This window comes from Gobio gobio (genome assembly GCF_949357685.1).
Source record: "Gobio gobio genome assembly, chromosome: 15".
NCBI classification, from domain to species: Eukaryota; Metazoa; Chordata; class Actinopteri; order Cypriniformes; family Gobionidae; genus Gobio; species Gobio gobio.
The window spans coordinates 46,502,278-46,520,716 of record NC_137108.1 but is presented as its reverse complement, the minus strand read 5'-3'; the positions used below and the strand labels follow the sequence as shown (position 1 = coordinate 46,520,716).

The following is an 18,439-nucleotide window of genomic DNA, read 5'->3' as shown; positions in this document are numbered from 1 at the left end:
AATGTCTTCAGACTGGACAATGTTTCCCCATAGAGAACTGCTGTAATCAAGATAAGGCTGTTAATGCATGCAGATGGAAAATGCTGGAAATGCAGGAAAGATGACTAAATAAACAGCAGGTCTATCAGTAATGTTTCCTGTAGCAATGCTTTTCTTCACTGTGATGGAGAATAAAGCATAAAATCCACAAAATGTTACACAACTAGTGAAGGGTTCTAGACCAGCATTACATAATAATCCCTCTGAATAAAATCAGGGACACTGGGGCTAGTTGTCTCACTCTTGTTGCTCCAGTAAATATTATTTTTGAAAGTCTGACATTTCAGGCACCAACCACCTTGTATATTTTTTTAACGTTTTTTTCCGGTGATCAAAGCTGTATTTTCAGCATCATTTCTCCAGTCTTCATTGTGACGTGATCCTTCAGAAATCATTCTGATATGCTGATTGGCTGCTTAATTATTATTGGTACTCAATTATTAATAATAAATATTCCATAAAACTCCAGTAGCTCGTCTGTTTGATCGGACCACACGGGCCAGCCTTCGCTCCCCATGTGCATCAATGAGCTGTCACAGACACGTCAGGTTCCACTCTTCACCAATCACAGCGCACTCCATCCCCAGAGTACTGATCACTATCACCTGCACCTCATCATGGCACTCAGCACCAGCACCATAAGAAGCACACGCACACAGCACTCCACGTCCGGTCTCGTTCGCATATACTGCTACCTATGCTTACCTCAAGGACTCGCCTATCGATACTACCTGTCTCCAGCGTGTATCCCTCCTTCCGTGTTTCCTGTCTGCTGTGTGGGTGTGTTCCTGTCCCTCCCTCTGACCTCCAGCGATCTCCAGTCTCCAGCAATCTCCAGGCTCCAGCGTCATTCTACCTTCTATGCAAAAGACAGTAACTCTCTCACTCATATCACCTTCCTAACTACCATCAACCGCTTAACTCACCTGCTCCACTTCCCATGCTCTACTGTGGTCAATAAACTACCATTCCTGTTAACACCTGTGTCTGCCTCCTGTCTACATGTAACATGAGCCTTGGCCACCCATGACCCTGTCTCCGGTTCACCACTGTTCCTTCCTTGGAGCACTTTTGATAGAGACTGACCCCTGCAGACCGGGAACAGCCCACAAGAGCTGCAGTTTTGGAGATGCTCTGACCCAGTCGTTTAGACATCACAATTTGGCCTTTGTCAAACTCACTCAAATCCTTACGCTTGTCCATTTTTACTGCTTCTAACACATCAACTTTGAAGACAAAATGTTCATTTGCTGCCTAATATATCCCACCCATGTTATTCACTTCACCTGTCAGTGGTCATAATGTTATGCCTGATCAGTGTGTGTCTGTGTGTATATATATATATATATTAGACATTTATGGAAAAAAAGACTCATCCTTTCAGTTTGCAAATCTACTTTCATTAACTTTGGTCTTAATGTCTGTTGGTATGGTTTTATGTTCACTTGTTGCAGATATTAAATATGATATTTGCATTAGTTTGAAGGGCCGACTTCACAGAAATAAGACAACAGTGATCTTGTACTGGACTGAGAGAAATGAGGACTGTCAGAGTGTATTGATGACATCATCACTCAACAGCCCCATCTAGTGCTGCATCAAACACTTGAGAAACATCTACAGGCATTTATTTTAAAATATAAAAATAGCAATCACAGTGGTGTATTAATTCATCCAATAGTTGTGCGATTTAATCCTCGATGAGTTATTACATTAAACATAAATCATAAAATAAAACCAGCTGTACAACACTTTAGTTTAGGGTCCAATTCTCACTATTAACTAGTTGCTTATTAGCATGCATATTGGCCGTTTATTAGTACTTATAAAGCACATATTAATGCCTTATTCTGCATGATCATATTCTACATCCCTTAATCCAATACCTAAATTTAACAACTACCTTACTATCAATAAGCAGTAATTGGGAGTTTATTGAGGCAAAAGTTGTAGTTAATAGTGAGAACTGGACCTTAAACTAAAGTGTGAACTAAACAACATATTACAGAAATAGAACTTATTGTACATTATTAAAGATTTCAGTCATTTGTTGTTGAGTAAAAAAAAGAAGAGTTTATTCTGTAAAAAAATTGTGCTTCTCATTTCTGGAAATCTCGCTACTACATGCCTCATATTTTTCAAATATTCATTAAAATATAATATTGGTAAATCCAGAGACTAGTTGTTTCTCCTGAGCGCTCGTAATATCAACACGACTTTTCAACACTTACTGAAGTTGCATCAAGTCAATATTTCAGCCAGATCATGCCGTTTTTGTGTGCAACATGCATGAGACGATCAGTGGGCTTGATCTTATGGCATCTGCTCTCTGAAGCCTAAATACTGCGGATGCAAGGCCTCAGTCTGCGTGTCGGTCATCAGCTGCTGATGAACCACCGCTGCATCCATGATGGAGCTTCCCAGCGGGTCTTGTACGATGGGCCGTCCCTCCACAGACTTCACGTTGCTCCGTGCTGGAGCTTGAGGCTTCTCTATTCCGCTGAGGTTCCAGCCCACAGGAAGTGACATCCCAGGCTCACCTGTGGTACAGAAGGACAATCAGGTGCAGCTTCAGTCAACACTGAACACTCGAAAGCTTAAATCACTGCAGCTTTCTACCTGGAATAATGTGTGCTGGTGATTCAGAGCTGAAGTCCAGATGTCTCTCTACACTGGCTTCCTCCATCTGTAATGACATTATGCTCTAATGATAACACATATGGGGTAAAATAATTGATTTTTGGCATTGAGTGTATTATATCAAACAATTTTCTCAGTTTGAAAGGATTTTTGGTCTCACTTTAGTTTAGAGTCCAATTCTCACTATTAAGTAACTATTAACTATGACTTTTGCTTCAATAAACTCCTATTAATGCTTCATAATAGTTAGTAAAGTAGTTGTTAAGTTTAGGTATTGGGTTGGATTAAGGGATGTAGAATATGGTCATGCAGAATAATGCATTAATATGTGCTTTTGCTTTATAAGTACTAATAAACAGGCAATGTCCAAGTAATATGCATGCTAATAAGCTAAATAACTAGTTAATAAGAAGAATTGGACCCTAAACTAAAGTGTTACCAGATTTTTTTTACTGAGCTCCAGAAAAAGATAAATTCAATGCAGTGTCATTTTAGTATTATTTAATTCAGTTCACGTTTATTTCTATAGTGCTTTCGAAGCAGCTTTGCAGAAAATGCATGTTTCAAATATTACAATCAATATATTGATTTATAAATAATACTAAAACACTGCATCGAATGCCTCTTTAATAAACTATTAGCGATTATATTTAGCTTTTATTATCATAATTTATATATAATATTTTTAGTTTAGTAATTTTGTTGTCCTTTTGTAATTTTTATACGTTTTAAAAATATTTCTATTTAGTTTTAATTTATTTATTTATTTCAGTTTGTTTTAAGTAACTTTTAGTTAGTTGCACAAGCAACATTTTTTATTTTCTACGTTTTTTTAATTAAAAATGTAATCTAATAATGATATTTTATTTTATTTCAGCTTTATTTAAATTACAGAAAATTATTTTAAATAGTGTTTTAGTCTCAGTTAAAGGGGTACTTCAGTGCTGGGAAGATGAATGTGTATTTAAACTGGGTCATTTATGTAGTAGAAATGTGAAATTATTATTGAATTTGGTGCCTTCTAGACTGAGAAAAGACAGAAAATGTATTTTTGTCTCATGTGGATGAAAGACAACAACTCCCAGAATGCACTTGCTTCGCTGCTCAATGAGGCCACTCCCAAAGCCACGGCCATTGGTTACATCTCTTGCCCACCATGACACCGCCCCACCGTTGTTTTGATTTTCATAGTAATACAATCATTTCGTTCAGTTAGAGAACAGACACTACAATTAAAAACTGAACGTGTCTTTTCAATAAAGTGTGAGTGAGCCGAACGAAAGTCACGGCACAGACGCAGCAGGAGTCAGATTTCATTCATCACGAGAGCGAAGAGCAGAGCAGAGCTGAGGTGAGGTAAGCGTGGCAGTCATTCACACCACGTGTCCAGTCTGGCGCGTTATCAGATCATGCCTATGGAAGCTAAACTTTCATAGGAATTAATTGTAAAGTTGAAACACTCGCTTTGCTCTGCACCGCTCCGCTCCGTTATGAATGCCCGAGCCGAGTGGCCGAGCGCATTTGCATTCTGTGAGTGAGATCCCACCCCTGTGGGCGGGTTGATAACATGCAGAACTACGTAGCTCCTGTAGTCTCTAGCCTCTGGCCAAAAAATCCTCCGGAAGATGCAAAATGACAATATTTGCGTAATGCATAATTCTCTCGTCTCAGGGGGACATGAGGGGGGAAATCTTAATGCTAAGTAACCCTTTAACAATAACAACACTGATTCAATGCTAATTCAATGTTGCACAATTTTCGCAACAGTCGTTGCATCTAAGATGCCTCTTGTCTAGATAGACAGTTCACTAGGATTTGGAGTGTGTAGCTTGTCTGATTACCTCAGCACAGATGGGTTCTGGCAGTCGACTAGATGTTTGTCCTCTATCTTCCAGTTTGAAGGTACTGAGAAGAAAAAGTAGCAGAACGCCTAAGAAAAAGATCTAACCACTAACTATTTGTCTAAGTGCGCACTTGAAGCTTACCAAGACCTGCTGGACAGCGGAGCTTCACAGTTCACAGGTGATTCCGGCAGCCCAAGACTCTAGGAGGAAGTAAAAAGATAGAGGTTGTTGAAGTCTGTGCAAATGTGCATAGCGTCTATGGGTGGGACCTTGTTTCGATCTAAATCGAAGTCGAAAACTTCCCCTCTAATCCCATGAGATGATGCAGTCAAACATCATCAAATGCTCTCTCCTAAACTGAGAGAAAACCATTTGGCAATCCATAAAACTGTATTTGAGTACAGTGAGTAAGTGAGTAAGTGAGTGTGTGTGTGTGTCCGCACAAGTGAGTGTGTGTGTGTGTCCGCGAGTGAGTGTGTGTGTGTCCGCGGGAGTGAGTGTGTGTGTGTGTGTGTGTGTCCGCGCGAATGAGTGAGTGTGTGTGTCCCCGCACAAGTGAGTGTGTGTGTGTCCGCGGGAGTGAGTGAGTGTGTGTGTGAGTGTGTGTGTGTGTGTGTGGGTCCGCGAGAGTGTGTGTGTGTGTGATTTAAAGGGGTGGTAAACCACGATTTCACTATTCTAACTTTTGCTAGCGTGTAATGTTGCTGCTTGAGCATAAACAACATCTGCAAAGTTACAACGTTCAAAGTTTAAAGCAAAGGGAGATATTTGCTTTTAAAGAATTCAATTTCTAAGGACTACAGCAAACGGCCGGTAGGGACTACAGACATTCCTCCAGGGTTGCTGACATCACCAGTCCCAATATTTACATAAACCCCTCCTCTGAGAATATTAAATAAGGGGGGTGAGGCCATTTTGTATCGCGGCGCTGTTGTGGTATAGTTAGGCTGGAGTGGTGTTGCTGCAATGATGACGAAACACTGTTATTTTCATCCGGATTTCAGGTCTGGGGTACTTGCTTTGTTCAGCCTTCCTTGTGGGACGGGACTGCGTTGCAGAGCGTTTAACATACAGCATGTTATATACACATGTGTGTTTGAGACGGGGAACAGGCGCGCGCGGGGCTCCCGCAGCACATCTCACGGAGGAAAACTTACACAAACTTCGCAAGTTCAATGCAGGATATGCACAACGGCTTGTCCTGAAAGCTGGATTTACAAACAGAAGCTGTTTACGGGCCACAACCTGTAAGTCTGATTTATATTTCATCGATGTGTTTTCCTGTAATAGGTTGTAGCAAGGAAGTAAACAGATGACAACGCTGTTCTGCAAACCAGTCTGTTAAATGCTCATTCATACTTAACGTTATCCGACGAACACCTAATGTTACAAACACTAACGTTAAAATCTCAACAGCGAACTTGGCATTAGTGTAAATGATTCTTTGATTAGAGCTTTTATGTATTGTTTATCTACAGGCATGCTAAACATGGTTCTGTGTGTGATTTGGCTAACTTACTAGTAAAGCATCCGCAGTCTTTACTCTTGAGGACTGAACAGGTTTTGCTCGATTATCTTCACTCAAATGTTCTGGGTCTGATTCGGGCTCAGAATGGTATGGTTTTATTGACGCCATTGTTAATACTACAAAAGCACAGCCTCCGGTAAAGGTAAGGGGCGTGGCGTTTCTGATAAACGTGCACTGCGGTTAGTGAATCAGAACACACTGGGCCAGCTAACCAATCTGAGCCCATCGCGTATTTTTGAGGGACTGGCTTCATACAACCCGGAAAGCATCAGACCGTTTTACAAGGAGGGACAGAGCAGTGTAGAGTAAAGGTCAAATATATGAAAAATAATGCAATTTTTTTTTTAATGAAGCATGAACACATGTTACAATGCACCCCACAAACACAATCAAGCCTTCAAAAGAATGTGTTCCTGGGACTGATGGTAGCTGAAGCTCATTAAATATGCAAATCTTATCCAATCCTAGCCGTGGACGTTTACTTCCAAGTCTTCAGTGCGCCACGCCCATCAAATCCGAGTGTTTTTCAGAGAGCCTCAAAACCAAGGCAGAAAATAGCCTATTACTTATTCATTATGATATTTTTGAATGTAAAAACCACACAAATGTCATAAGTTGACCTCAGACAACAGTATAAAAAAAAGGCAGTTCATGACACCTTTACCAAAATCGTGAGTTTCAACCATAGACTGTATAAAACAATTGGTTTGTCCCAGTATAGCTCAGTATACCTCAGTGTATTCTAATCAAGCGGCAACCTCCCCCAGTTTCTCTTGAAGCCATTATGGAAGTGACTTAAACTGCAATTCTTCGACTGGCCACTAGGGACAGCCTCCAGAAGGAGCAGAATCTCATTGAGCCCCATGTTAAAATGCACAACTTTACAGCAGAAAAAAACATGTTTACAGTCTGGTACAAATTGTGGTTTTGGTCTATACGGCTAATTTTGCCCTTCATGACAACTGAGAGGGGGGTGAAATTTTTTATCACTCATTCGTTTACATTATATAAAGCCTTTAAAGTTCTGCATAATTAAGGGCGTGGCCACTTTGAGTGACAGGTGGATAGCCATTTATCTGCTGTCTGTTAGTCATCACGTCACCTCAGCTCCACCCACGTCCCTCCTCTTTGCCCATTTTCAGTTATCCGGAAGTGACGCGCTGCCAAGATGGCGACGGCCAGCTCGACCCAACTTTACGCTTCAAAACTGCTCTTCAGAATCCTATGGGTGACGTCACGGACACTACGTCCATATTTTTTTTACAGTCTATGATTCTAATGGACGTGAGACAAACTAAACAATCAAATAACACTTCATATAGTTTTTTCCCAAATTTGGTTTCTGTCATTTTAGGCAGTTTTTATCACGCTGATTTCGTTTATTTAAATAAGTTTAGTTTTAGTGAGTTATTTGATGCTATAAAAACGGGGGGGGGGGGGGGGGGGGGTGACGTCATGATTGACAGCTGAGATTGACGGCTTCCCTTAGTGAAGTTGTCACTGAGGCACCAACTGACTTTTTTCGGGAGCAGATTGGAGCTTTAGCTTTAATTTCTACATAAATGTATTTCACACCGACATAATGATTTGTTCTGCATCTGCGAGAGTGTGGGCGGGCTTTTGATATCGCGGCTCTACTTCCTGCTCTCTACTGAGCAGACTCCGGTCCCGAGGTCACTATTGCACAGACCCAAATCTGCGCAAGATGTCAGCACCATATTCGGCCCTCCGGAGGCTTCACTTTTCTTCAGCTGAAGCGAATGAAGTGGCGTCGTCCATATTTTTTTACGGTCTATGGTTACAATACACTACTAACTAACTCAACCAGGCCCCGCCCCCCTAAATATTTTGGGCAGGAATTATTTAAATGAGGAATATTGTGATGTGTTTGTTCCCGGGAGAAACCTCAAGACTACAATGGAGGAGTTTGAGGGAGTTCAGAAACAGTGACACTGATATAGTGAAGAACTCCCTCTGGAGGGATTTTGTAACTTTGCAGATGTTTTTCATGCTCAAACAGAAACATTACACACTAAAGAAAGTTGAACATGAAAAAAAGCATAATAGGACCTCTTCAATACAGCAAGCAAAAGCAAAGGAATTATTTAGTGTTGGGTTGTATTTTTATTTATTCTTTTTTATCTGTTGGAGTGTTGGTACCTGTGCGGTGGCTCCGTTAGACGGTAGCGCCGGAGGAGCCGCCTCTTTCTCTTTGGGGTTGGATGACGGTGACTGACGCTTCCTAATGATGTACTCATATGTGCTGATTCCCTGAGATACTGTGACAAGATACAGAATTAATAAAAGCTGCTATCTACCTTTAAAAGCCAATAATGCTTGGATCAACACTTACATAAGTAAATATGGAAGCACAGTAAGTGGCAGAGCAATAAGAGAGCAGCCAGAGCCAGCATGATGGTAATGAACGCCAATGCCAGCAGACTAATCGAGCTGGTCTCTAAAGCTGCTGCCGGAAGGAAAACCAGCCACGTTCCATTTCCTTTCACTGCTAGGAAATTAGAAAGTAGAAATTAACAATAGAAAATTACACCCCCATTCAAAAGTTTGGGGTCGGTAAGATTCATTAATGTCTTATGCTCAACAATGCTGTATTTGTTTGATTACAAATAACAGTAATATTGTGAAATTTTATTATAAATTAACAGAACGGTTTTCTATGTGAATATGTTTTCAAATGTCAATAAATTTAAATAAATCCTGTGATCTAAGCTGAATTACTCCAGTCTTCAGTGTCACATGATCCTTCAGAAATCATTCTCATATGATGATTTACTGCTCAAGAAACATTTCTAATTATTATCAGATTATCAATATCTGCTTCATATTTTTGTGATTTTTTTCAGGATTTTTTGATGAATAAAAAGTTCAAGCAGCATTTATTTGAAATATATATTTTTTGTAACATAATTGTCTTTGCTGTCCCTTTTGATCAATTTAATTGAATTAAATTATTAAATTATTTAAAAAAAAGTTTTGAACAGTAGTGTATGTCTACTGATTCATTCCATTCAAAGCACTGCTGTTAAAAATATTAACGTTTAAAAATAAAATTTGTTCATTGACATAATATCATCAAATCCACTATATTGACACAAGTTTTGGGACGCCTGCCTTTACGTGCACATGAACTTTAATGACATCCCATTTTTAATCCGTAGGGTTTAATATGGAGTGCGTCCACCTCAAGTCTTCTGGGAAGTCTTTCCACAAGGTTTAGGAGTGTGTTTATGGGAATTTTTGACCATTCTGAGCACTGTGACCCTCAGCATGCGCTGACCTCGCTCTGTGATTTTACGTGGCCTACCACTTCGTGGCTGAGTTGCTGTTGTTCCCAATTGCTTCCACTTTGTTATAATAGCACTAACAGTTGAGCGTGGAATATTTAGTAGTGAGGAAATTTCACAAATGGACTTATTGCACTGGTGGCAACCTATCACGGTACCACGCTTGAGTTCACTGAGCTCCTGAGAGCGACACATTCTTTCAGAAATGTGTGTAGAAGTGTCGATTTTATACACCTGTGGCCATGAAAGTGATTGGAAAACCTGAATTCAATTATTTGGAGGGGTGTCCCAATACTTTTGGCAATATAGTGTAATTGGTTGACTAGTCAACCTGTCAAGCATACTGATCTTTCACTAGAAGCAACCATTAACAATTTTTTTAACTAACGCTGATGAGCTATAATTGTGCTCTGTGAAGGGAAAATCACATGACCACCCATGGAGACGGATAACAGGAAATGAGTCCAGAGACACAAACCGTCTTACTCTGAAACTGCGGCGCAGTGCGCAGGACAGCAGGGTTCACATAGTGCTCAATGAAGACAAACAAGACGACAAGAATGAGGAGGATCATTCCAGTAACAGCAGAGGAGATGGATATGAAAAAGAACCTGGGAAAAAAACAATGATTCCTATGATCGTTCAGATATTATGAAATCTTTGAAGCATATCAAAATGCAAATTCTGGTTCTCCATTTGTGCTATCAAATGACACTTCTGCTCACCAGTAGTTCCTTCCTCCAACACAATTGTTCAGCCATTTGCAGTGATGGTCAAAGTCTGCGATGCATTTGTTGCAGGTACTGCAGTGTTTGGCTTTAGCCCCCCTGCGGAATGAGACGTGATTATTCCTTAAAGCAAACGTTTAGCATGTTTATCCAGACAAAAGACATGAACTGAGAATTTCAAATTAAAATACTAAAGGCGAACTGAGGTGAAAACAGGGTGATTAACTACATTTTAAGATTTTTTTTAATGGAACATTGTTATTGTTAACTAAAAAATATTTTTTGTTAATTGAAATAAAGCTGAAATAAAATAAAATATAAAAGTTAGATGAAAAACTTAAACATAAAAAACTAATTATTAATAATAATTAATAATAAATGAGAAATGCCTTTGCAAGTTGAAGTACTAAAATTACAAAAAGTTAAATAAAATTAATTAAAGCTAAAATATAAAATACATAAAAAACTAAAGTAATAACAATTAAAGGAATACACATAACAGAATTACTAAAACGTAACTAAAATGAAAATTAAAAAATGTAATACAATATTAAAAATCAATATATTAATAAATACTACAATGTTTACATAATGTGTGTACTGCGTATAATTATGTATATATAAATACACACACGCATGTATATATGTAAGTAAAATGTGTTATATTTATATATAAAATATTTATATATAATATAAATTATAATGGAAATATTTCTTAAATATATACATGAATTAGTGTTTATATATACATAATAATTATACACAGTACACACATACATATTATGTAAACACAAACTTTTATTTTGGATGCGATTAATTGCGATTCATCGATTTGACAACACTAATTATATTATAATATATTAATTATATTATATATAGAAAATGGCATCTCACTAACCAATACATACAAATTACTCTTCCTGTCTTTAAATACACATTCATGAATTAATATAATTAATATAATATATAAAAAATCATATTCCTGTCTGTAAATTCCCACTTATGAATTAAAAGAGAGTGAGTTCTAAATATTGTTATTAGCAAATATTCCTTTTAAACGTCTTGTTTGTGTAAATGTACATACACATCCACCTCACAGAGGGTGCAGTGCAGATTGTCGATCACATGTTGATGTTTGCTGTTGTCAAACACTGGCATGGGGCTGGAATAATCCTTCCTCCTACGAACGTTCAGATCCGCAGGGTCAATTGTCACGGCCGCCACATGAGTGACCAAATGCAGAACAAACGCAGTGCCAATCAACTAGACAGGAAGTGTTAAGATTTAACAACAATACAGACATACAGAACACACACAGATTCAGTCAACTCGCTGTCCGCAGTGGTGAGACAGACGGATGGCTTGATTGTGTGAGAGGTGAGAGCCTGTCTGACTGCATCCTCCAATTAGCTGCATAAACACACGCTGCTGACATCAGCCTGTAATTGAGCTCATGCAGCGCAACAGAACATCTGCCCTCAGAGATGCTGCTTGTGTGCCACAGCGCTTCCTACACTATCCTGCTTTTCTGTTGGTTCGTTAGATGGATTCTTTTTGAAGGATGCATTTAGAAATGGCTCATAAAGGCCCGTTCACACCGAGGACAATAACTATAAAGATATCGATAAAGAGATAGTTCTAAAAATCGTTCTCAATATTAAAGAATAACAGAGTTCACACCACAGATATAACGGTAATGGCACAGAGAAATGATATAGATGGAATGAGTTTCAGAACAATTTTATGAATGATAAAAACATAGACAGACAATCAGAATCATTACTATATATCGAGCATTTAAAGCGACAGACAAGCACAAGTATAGGTCTCTGCAGGTTAGTAATAGGAGTTACTAGATCAGTGGGCGTGGCCATAAACAGAGGGCCGTTTTCCACTGTGTCACCTGATTTGCCCACGTCACAGTGTGGGTAGGGTTTAGGGGTGGGGTCGGGTGAAGGGGATTATTTTCATTGCGTGATTTATAAACACCCATCAGTTTGAAAACACCCACAAATTTAGAAACGCCCACTTTTGTTCCGCAGAGACCTCATACTCGACAAGCACACGCTTAGAATAAAAAGAGTGATATTGTCCACCGGTTTGGACGCTAATCGTTAACTTTATAATTATCATTGTTGTGAACGGGCCTCAAGAACCAATTGTCCATGAACCGGACAAACTGGTCATGTTGTATGTTGTTGGGGTTTGATTGCCATGTGACAGAAACATGTTGTTTTGGTAATGCATGACAATAAGGTCCCATTAGTTAAGGTTAGTTCATGCATAAACTAACAATGAGCAATACATTTGTTACAGTATTTATTCATCTTTGTTAGTTAATAAAAATACAGCTGCTCATTGTTAGTTCATGTCAGATTAATAAATGCTTTAGAAGTATATTTCATTTTCATGACTATTTTTTCATGTTAAATAACGTAGTTCACTAATGTTAAAGGCACAATATGTAAGATTTTTGGATTAAAATATCCAAAAACCACTAGAACAATGTTATATATTTTGTTGATTTATACTTACAGTTCAACACAGTTAGTCTTATTGTGTAAATCTGGTTTTCTTGATTTACCGCGAGTACCATGTTTTACCATGACTAATATTGATCTAACTACTGCAGTGTGAACAAGTGTCTCATAGTCGCCGTCAAGTGAACGCACAGAGTAGCATTATTACATAACTTTCAACACACTCAAATGTATGTAATATGATAAAACAGGGCTGCGTTACCCCCCATAAGCCTGAGCAGAAAAAGCAGAAGTGCTCATCTGCGGCAGCTGCTGTCGAGCCGTGTGTTGCTCGTCTCTCATTAGCAATCGCTCCAGCGCCCCACCCTGCTTCATACTACAGTAACGTTAATAAATCTTTAATATATTAGCTCATCCATGAATATGATTTCTGCCAGAGTCCCTTCTGATTCTTTTCCATCGGCTGTAAAGGTGAAGCCAACAACTCCCATGATTCCATGAAATCCAGGTGTCATCAAAATACGCCTTTGTTTTGAATAAGCGACGTCTAGTGGCGAAAAACTACATATTGTGCCTTTAGCAAGTGTTACTGTTGTTTTTGTACATTCAATTCAGACTGCAAGCTTTAATTACGATTTATGTTTTGTTCTGTTTGCCAGGACCAACACTCATTATTTTGGGAATGCAATGTGGTGCAAAAATTTGCTTTGTATAATTGGATTTTTATGGCAGAACGGAATGTTAACATTTGTAGTACACAAAAAAAATCTGCCTAATTCAACTGAAAAACTTAAAGAGTTAGTTCACCCAAAAATGAAAATGATCCCATGATTTACTCACCATCATGTCATCCTAGGTGTATATGGCATTCTTCTTTCAGAAAATCAGAGTTATATTAAAAATATCCTGGCTCTTCCAAGCTTTATAATGGCAGTGAATTGTTGGGTCATTTTTGAAGTCCATCAAAGTGCATCTAGCCATCATATAACTGCTCCACACGGCTCCGGAGAGGTTAATAAAGGTCTTCTGAAGTGAATCAATGCGTTTGTGTAGGAAAAATATCCATATTTAAAACTTTATAAAGTAAATTATCTAGCTGACACAAAAAAAAGGCAGGTCCCAAGCACTCGTAAAAACCTGCCTTTTTTTTGTGTCATTGAATTTTTGCCTACCCCAAGAGCACCTATTACGGACTATTTAACTCTACCTGAGCGCCGGGTTGAACCTTCTGCAGTAAATGATCTAGCTTCTAAATGACGCGAATCGCCTTCCGTATTCAACTTACGGAAAAAGTGTAGCGCCTCTCGCAGTTTTAAATGCTACGTCTGACGAGCGTAACTGGTGTGCAATGTCGTCAGACGTAACGTAATCATTTTGAACTGCGAGAGGCGCTACACTTTTTTTGAAAATGCATCGCTTCGCTTCAGAAGGACTTTATAACCCCCCCGGAGACGTGTGGAGCAGTTATATGATGGATAGATGCACTTTGATGGACTTCAAAAACGACACAACATTCACTGCCATTATAAAGCTTGGAAGAGCCAGGACATTTTTAATATAACTCCGTCTGAAAGAAGAATGTCATATACACCTAGAATGGCTTAAGGGTGAGTACATCATGGGCTAATTTTCATTTTTGGGTGAACTAACCCTTTAAGATCAGTTGCCTTTATTTAAGTATAATCAAGCTGGCTGTATAAGCCTTGAATAGTTGAATCTTGTATAACTTGAAAAAATTAAGTAATGTAAAGACTTTTGTTGCCATAACTTATTGATCTTTTTTACAGTGTATATGAAATCACTACCATGAAACTTTGTCGCTTTTTTTGTTGTTTTGTCAAATCATTTGTAAAGGATACGCCGTACGCTGCAAAGCTCCATGGTGCTGGTAGAAGAGGAATGTAAATCCCAAAACCCACGATGGCCATGAAGCTGTACATCAGCCAGGCTATCAGCTGGAAACTGTGCAGAGGCGACGACCATCCGTTGACCCTGGAGTGCATCGGCAGTACGACCAGTTCATTTCTGCTGCCTCCATTCTGGGGTGCCGTCCGTCTACGGTGACGTCCAAAGCAGTTCAGCTGCAAAAGACAGAAACGCTACATATGAACTGTTCTGTAATACATGAATGAAAGGCTAATAAAGCATTGTGCTTCGAGAACAGTCTCTTCAACCAGCATGAACAATGAAACATTTTAAAAAGACTCTGCCTGACATCATTATGTTAGCTTGACAAAGCTGTTACTGTACAGTATTGACCTTGGCTTACAGTTTCTTTTTCTAAAATCCCCAACCTGAGACTGCAACTCATAGAGCTTTCTATCTATCTATCGTTCTATCTATCTATCGTTCTATCTATCTATCCATCCATCTATCTATCTATCTATCTATCTATCTATCTATCTATCTATCTATCTATCTATCTATCTATCTATCTATCTATCTATCTATCTATCTATCTATCTATCTATCTATCTATCTATCTATCTATCTATCTATCATCTATCTATCTATCTATCTATCTATCTATCTATCTATCTATCTATCTATCTATCTATCTATCTAGTGTTCTATGATTCTGTCAGTGGTTCTCATCTAACTATCTATCTATCTATCTATCTATCTATCTATCTATCTATCTATCTATCTATCTATCTATCTATCTATCTATCTATCTATCTATCTATCTTCTATCTATCTATCTATCTATCTATCTATCTATCTTCTATCTATCTATCTATCTATCTATCTATCTATCTATCTATCTATCTATCTATCTATCTATCACTTAGAACACCTTATCAACCAATTAGCATCACTCAGACAACCAGAACACCTCAGCAAAAGTCTTGCAACCACTATTGTTAGTTTTTAACAAAAACAAAAACTATTACAATCGTTTTCTGTAGCTGAAAGAATAAATATATAAATACATTAAAAAATATAAATATTAGTTTGGCAACGAACCGAAATAAATGCTTTTGGTAACATTTTATTTTACAGTGTCTTTGTAACAAATGTTACATGCAGTTACTATACTATAGTAATAACTATAAATTCTGCATACTTACATGCAACTAACCCTGAACCAAACCTAATCCTAACCCTATAGTAAGCACATGTAGTTCATTAATATTACTCAGTACTTAAATGTATAATTACACTGTAACAAGGAGACCTTAAAATAAAGTTTAACCATGTTTTTTTAAGACAAAGTACTAAAATTGCTAAAACAAATTAAATAAATCTATATAAAATATTAAAAAACGAATTGTTTTAAAAGCTAATTCCAAATATGAATAAATACTATATTTCTAACAATTTTTGCTACTCTCTAACAACCACATTTCCCCCAAATACCCAGGTTTTTAAATCTACAAAAGCCCCAAATCTTCAATCTTTAACATTTCACGTTCTCACTTCAATCTTTAACATTTTATTTTATTTTAATAATTCAGACAAACCAGAATCCAAATGCCCTACACTAATACACATCAGTGTGTTATTGCTAACTTTCACCTTCAAATGCACAAGTTAGCAATAACAAGGAGCCCTGCTGTTGTTCTTTTCCAGTTGAACATGAACAGAAAGATTGTGTTGCCTAGCAAATGTCCTCGTAAATGCAATGCATTTTTGGATTTGCACTTAATTTTACAGTACGTGCACTTTAATGTACTTACCCACAAATGTACTGAGTAGTGTAAGGTAACTACATGGGTTAAGGTACTAGTACTAGTTATTACCCAGTTAGTGTCATTACTACAATAAGTATAGTGTGTGTTTAAAGTGCCCACCCATTTTTGAAAACAGTGTAATGAGTAACTTCCACAAAACCACTTCATCTATGAACTCTTGTATTAAGAATAACAATGTTAAATATTATTTTTTCAAACAGAACGAATATGATGTTTCTTGTTTAACTTTTTTAATAACAACACTTCAGTTGCGAATAATTAATATTAAATTATTTTAACAGCTTGAAAAGCGATTGGCTACATTTTCCATATGGACCAACGGTTACTTACATTCGTCATTGAACAGCTTCCAGCAGTTTTCTCTGCTGCTGTTGATCATTTGGATCTCTTGGATACAGTTTGCTGATCCATTGGTTTCTTAATGATCTCCTTCCCAGTCCACTGTACAGCAGAGGAGTCCTTCTAAAATCACTCTCTATCCAGTCTGAAAGCGTTTAATTCATATATTTAACACCAAAGCATCACATATATAATATTACATCTTTATAATGTTATTATTCGTCAAGAAAAAGGATAAAATATCTTCCCACGGTTGAGGCGGTGCTCCGCTCATCTGACTTCGACACAACCACACACCAGGGCGAAAGCTTAGCTGTTGAATATTAATTAGGTCACGCTCAGTAGCCAACCAATGGCGAGCGGCAGCTCATGACTATTAGTATTTCACGCTGACGGTTCAACAGCTCATGAATATTAAGCGACACAAATTGGTGCTTATGCTGTGGAAACTTAAATGTGAATGCGCTTTTTATTAAACTACATACTCATATAAACAACAACAACAACAGAACGCAAAGAAATGTAAAAACATTTGAAAGGAAATTCAATCAAATTAAAGTGGAATTAAAACGTCTAAAATGTGCAAACCATTGTGTGACTGTAATTCGATATGGAAAAGTTCAAACAATGTGAAACAAACTATAGAACATGGAAGTTGTCAGGGGTGGACGGTTTTAACTGCAACATAGTTACCGCTAGAAAATGCAAAGCCAAATGACGTTTCGACAGCTCATGAATATTAAGTGACATAAATTTGGACTCGGCGCTTTTGCTGTGGAAACACGCTTTTTTCAGACTACATTTGACCATTACGCTTTTCTTTTCTTTTTTACAAAACAACAAAAGAACGCAAATAAATGTAATACATTTAAACTTAATCAAATGATAGTGGAATTAAAACGTCTAGAAAGTGTAAACTATTGTGTGACTGTAATTCGATAGGGAAAAGTTCAAACAATGTGAAGCTATAAAACGACAGAACATGGAAGTTGTCAGGGGTGAAAGATTTTAACTGTAACCTAGTTACCACTAGAAAATGCAAAGCCAAATGCAAATGAGAACTCTCGATGAAAGCGGCTTGAAGACATGAGAGAGCTCAGCACATTTTTACACTGCAGCCAATTATGGAGAACATTTTCATGTTCCCACCGCATATCTTAATACTTTGCAGGACATACTAAACTCACAATTTTTAAGTAGGCCTATTATTTTTTCTGAATGTAAATATATATTATTAATAATACATTTAATGAATGAGCACCATTCCATGTACTACTAATTGCAATGTATTGACTTGTGTATACTCCTTTTTTTCTTGATATTTGTTTTTAAGTCAATTTGATTTGTTTTATGCAAATCATTTTTTTATGTAAAGCACTCTGAATTACCATTATTTATATACACACACACACACACACACACTGATCAGGTACACTGATAAACTGACAGGTGAAGTGAATAACACTGATTATCTCTTAATCACTGCATCTGTTAGTGGGTGGGATATATTAGGCAGCAAGTGAACATTTTGTCCTCAAAGTTGATGTATTAGAAGCAGGAAAAATGGGAAAGTGCAAGAACTTGAGTGAGTTTTTCAAGGGCCAAATTGTGATGGCTAGACGACTGGGTCAGAGCATCTCCAAAACTGCAGCTCTTGTGGGGTGTTCCCGGTCTGCAGGGGTCAGTCTCTATCAAAAGTGCTCCAAGGAAGGAACAGTGGTGAACCGGAGACAGGGTCATGGGCGGCCAAGGCTCATTGATGCACGTGGGGAGCGAAGGCTGGCCCGTGTGGTCTGATCAAACAGACGAGCTACTGGAGCTCAAATTGCTCAAGAAGTTAA

At 37.9% G+C, this 18,439-nt stretch overlaps 1 protein-coding gene across 3 annotated transcripts; it reads right to left on the bottom strand.

The window, feature by feature from the left end:
• Positions 1–1,458: 1,458 nt before the first annotated feature.
• zdhhc11 (zDHHC palmitoyltransferase 11) lies at positions 1,459–16,901 on the bottom strand. Of its 3 annotated transcripts, none has more exons than XM_079836807.1 (12): positions 16,850–16,901; positions 16,590–16,743; positions 14,424–14,645; positions 11,169–11,347; positions 10,082–10,183; positions 9,843–9,967; positions 8,405–8,560; positions 8,212–8,330; positions 4,665–4,723; positions 4,521–4,584; positions 2,659–2,725; positions 1,459–2,579 (listed from the first exon to the last, which is right to left on the bottom strand). In XM_079836807.1, the coding sequence occupies exons 2-12, from the start codon at positions 16,596–16,598 to the stop codon at positions 2,353–2,355; spliced, it is 1,329 nt and encodes a 442-aa protein (XP_079692933.1). In that variant the 5' UTR covers positions 16,599–16,743; positions 16,850–16,901; the 3' UTR covers positions 1,459–2,352. The 3 variants fall into 3 exon arrangements, with proteins under 3 accessions (XP_079692933.1, XP_079692935.1, XP_079692934.1); XM_079836809.1 differs by having other exon boundaries at positions 8,405–8,557; XM_079836808.1 differs by having other exon boundaries at positions 16,590–16,901.
• Positions 16,902–18,439: the final 1,538 nt, after the last annotated feature.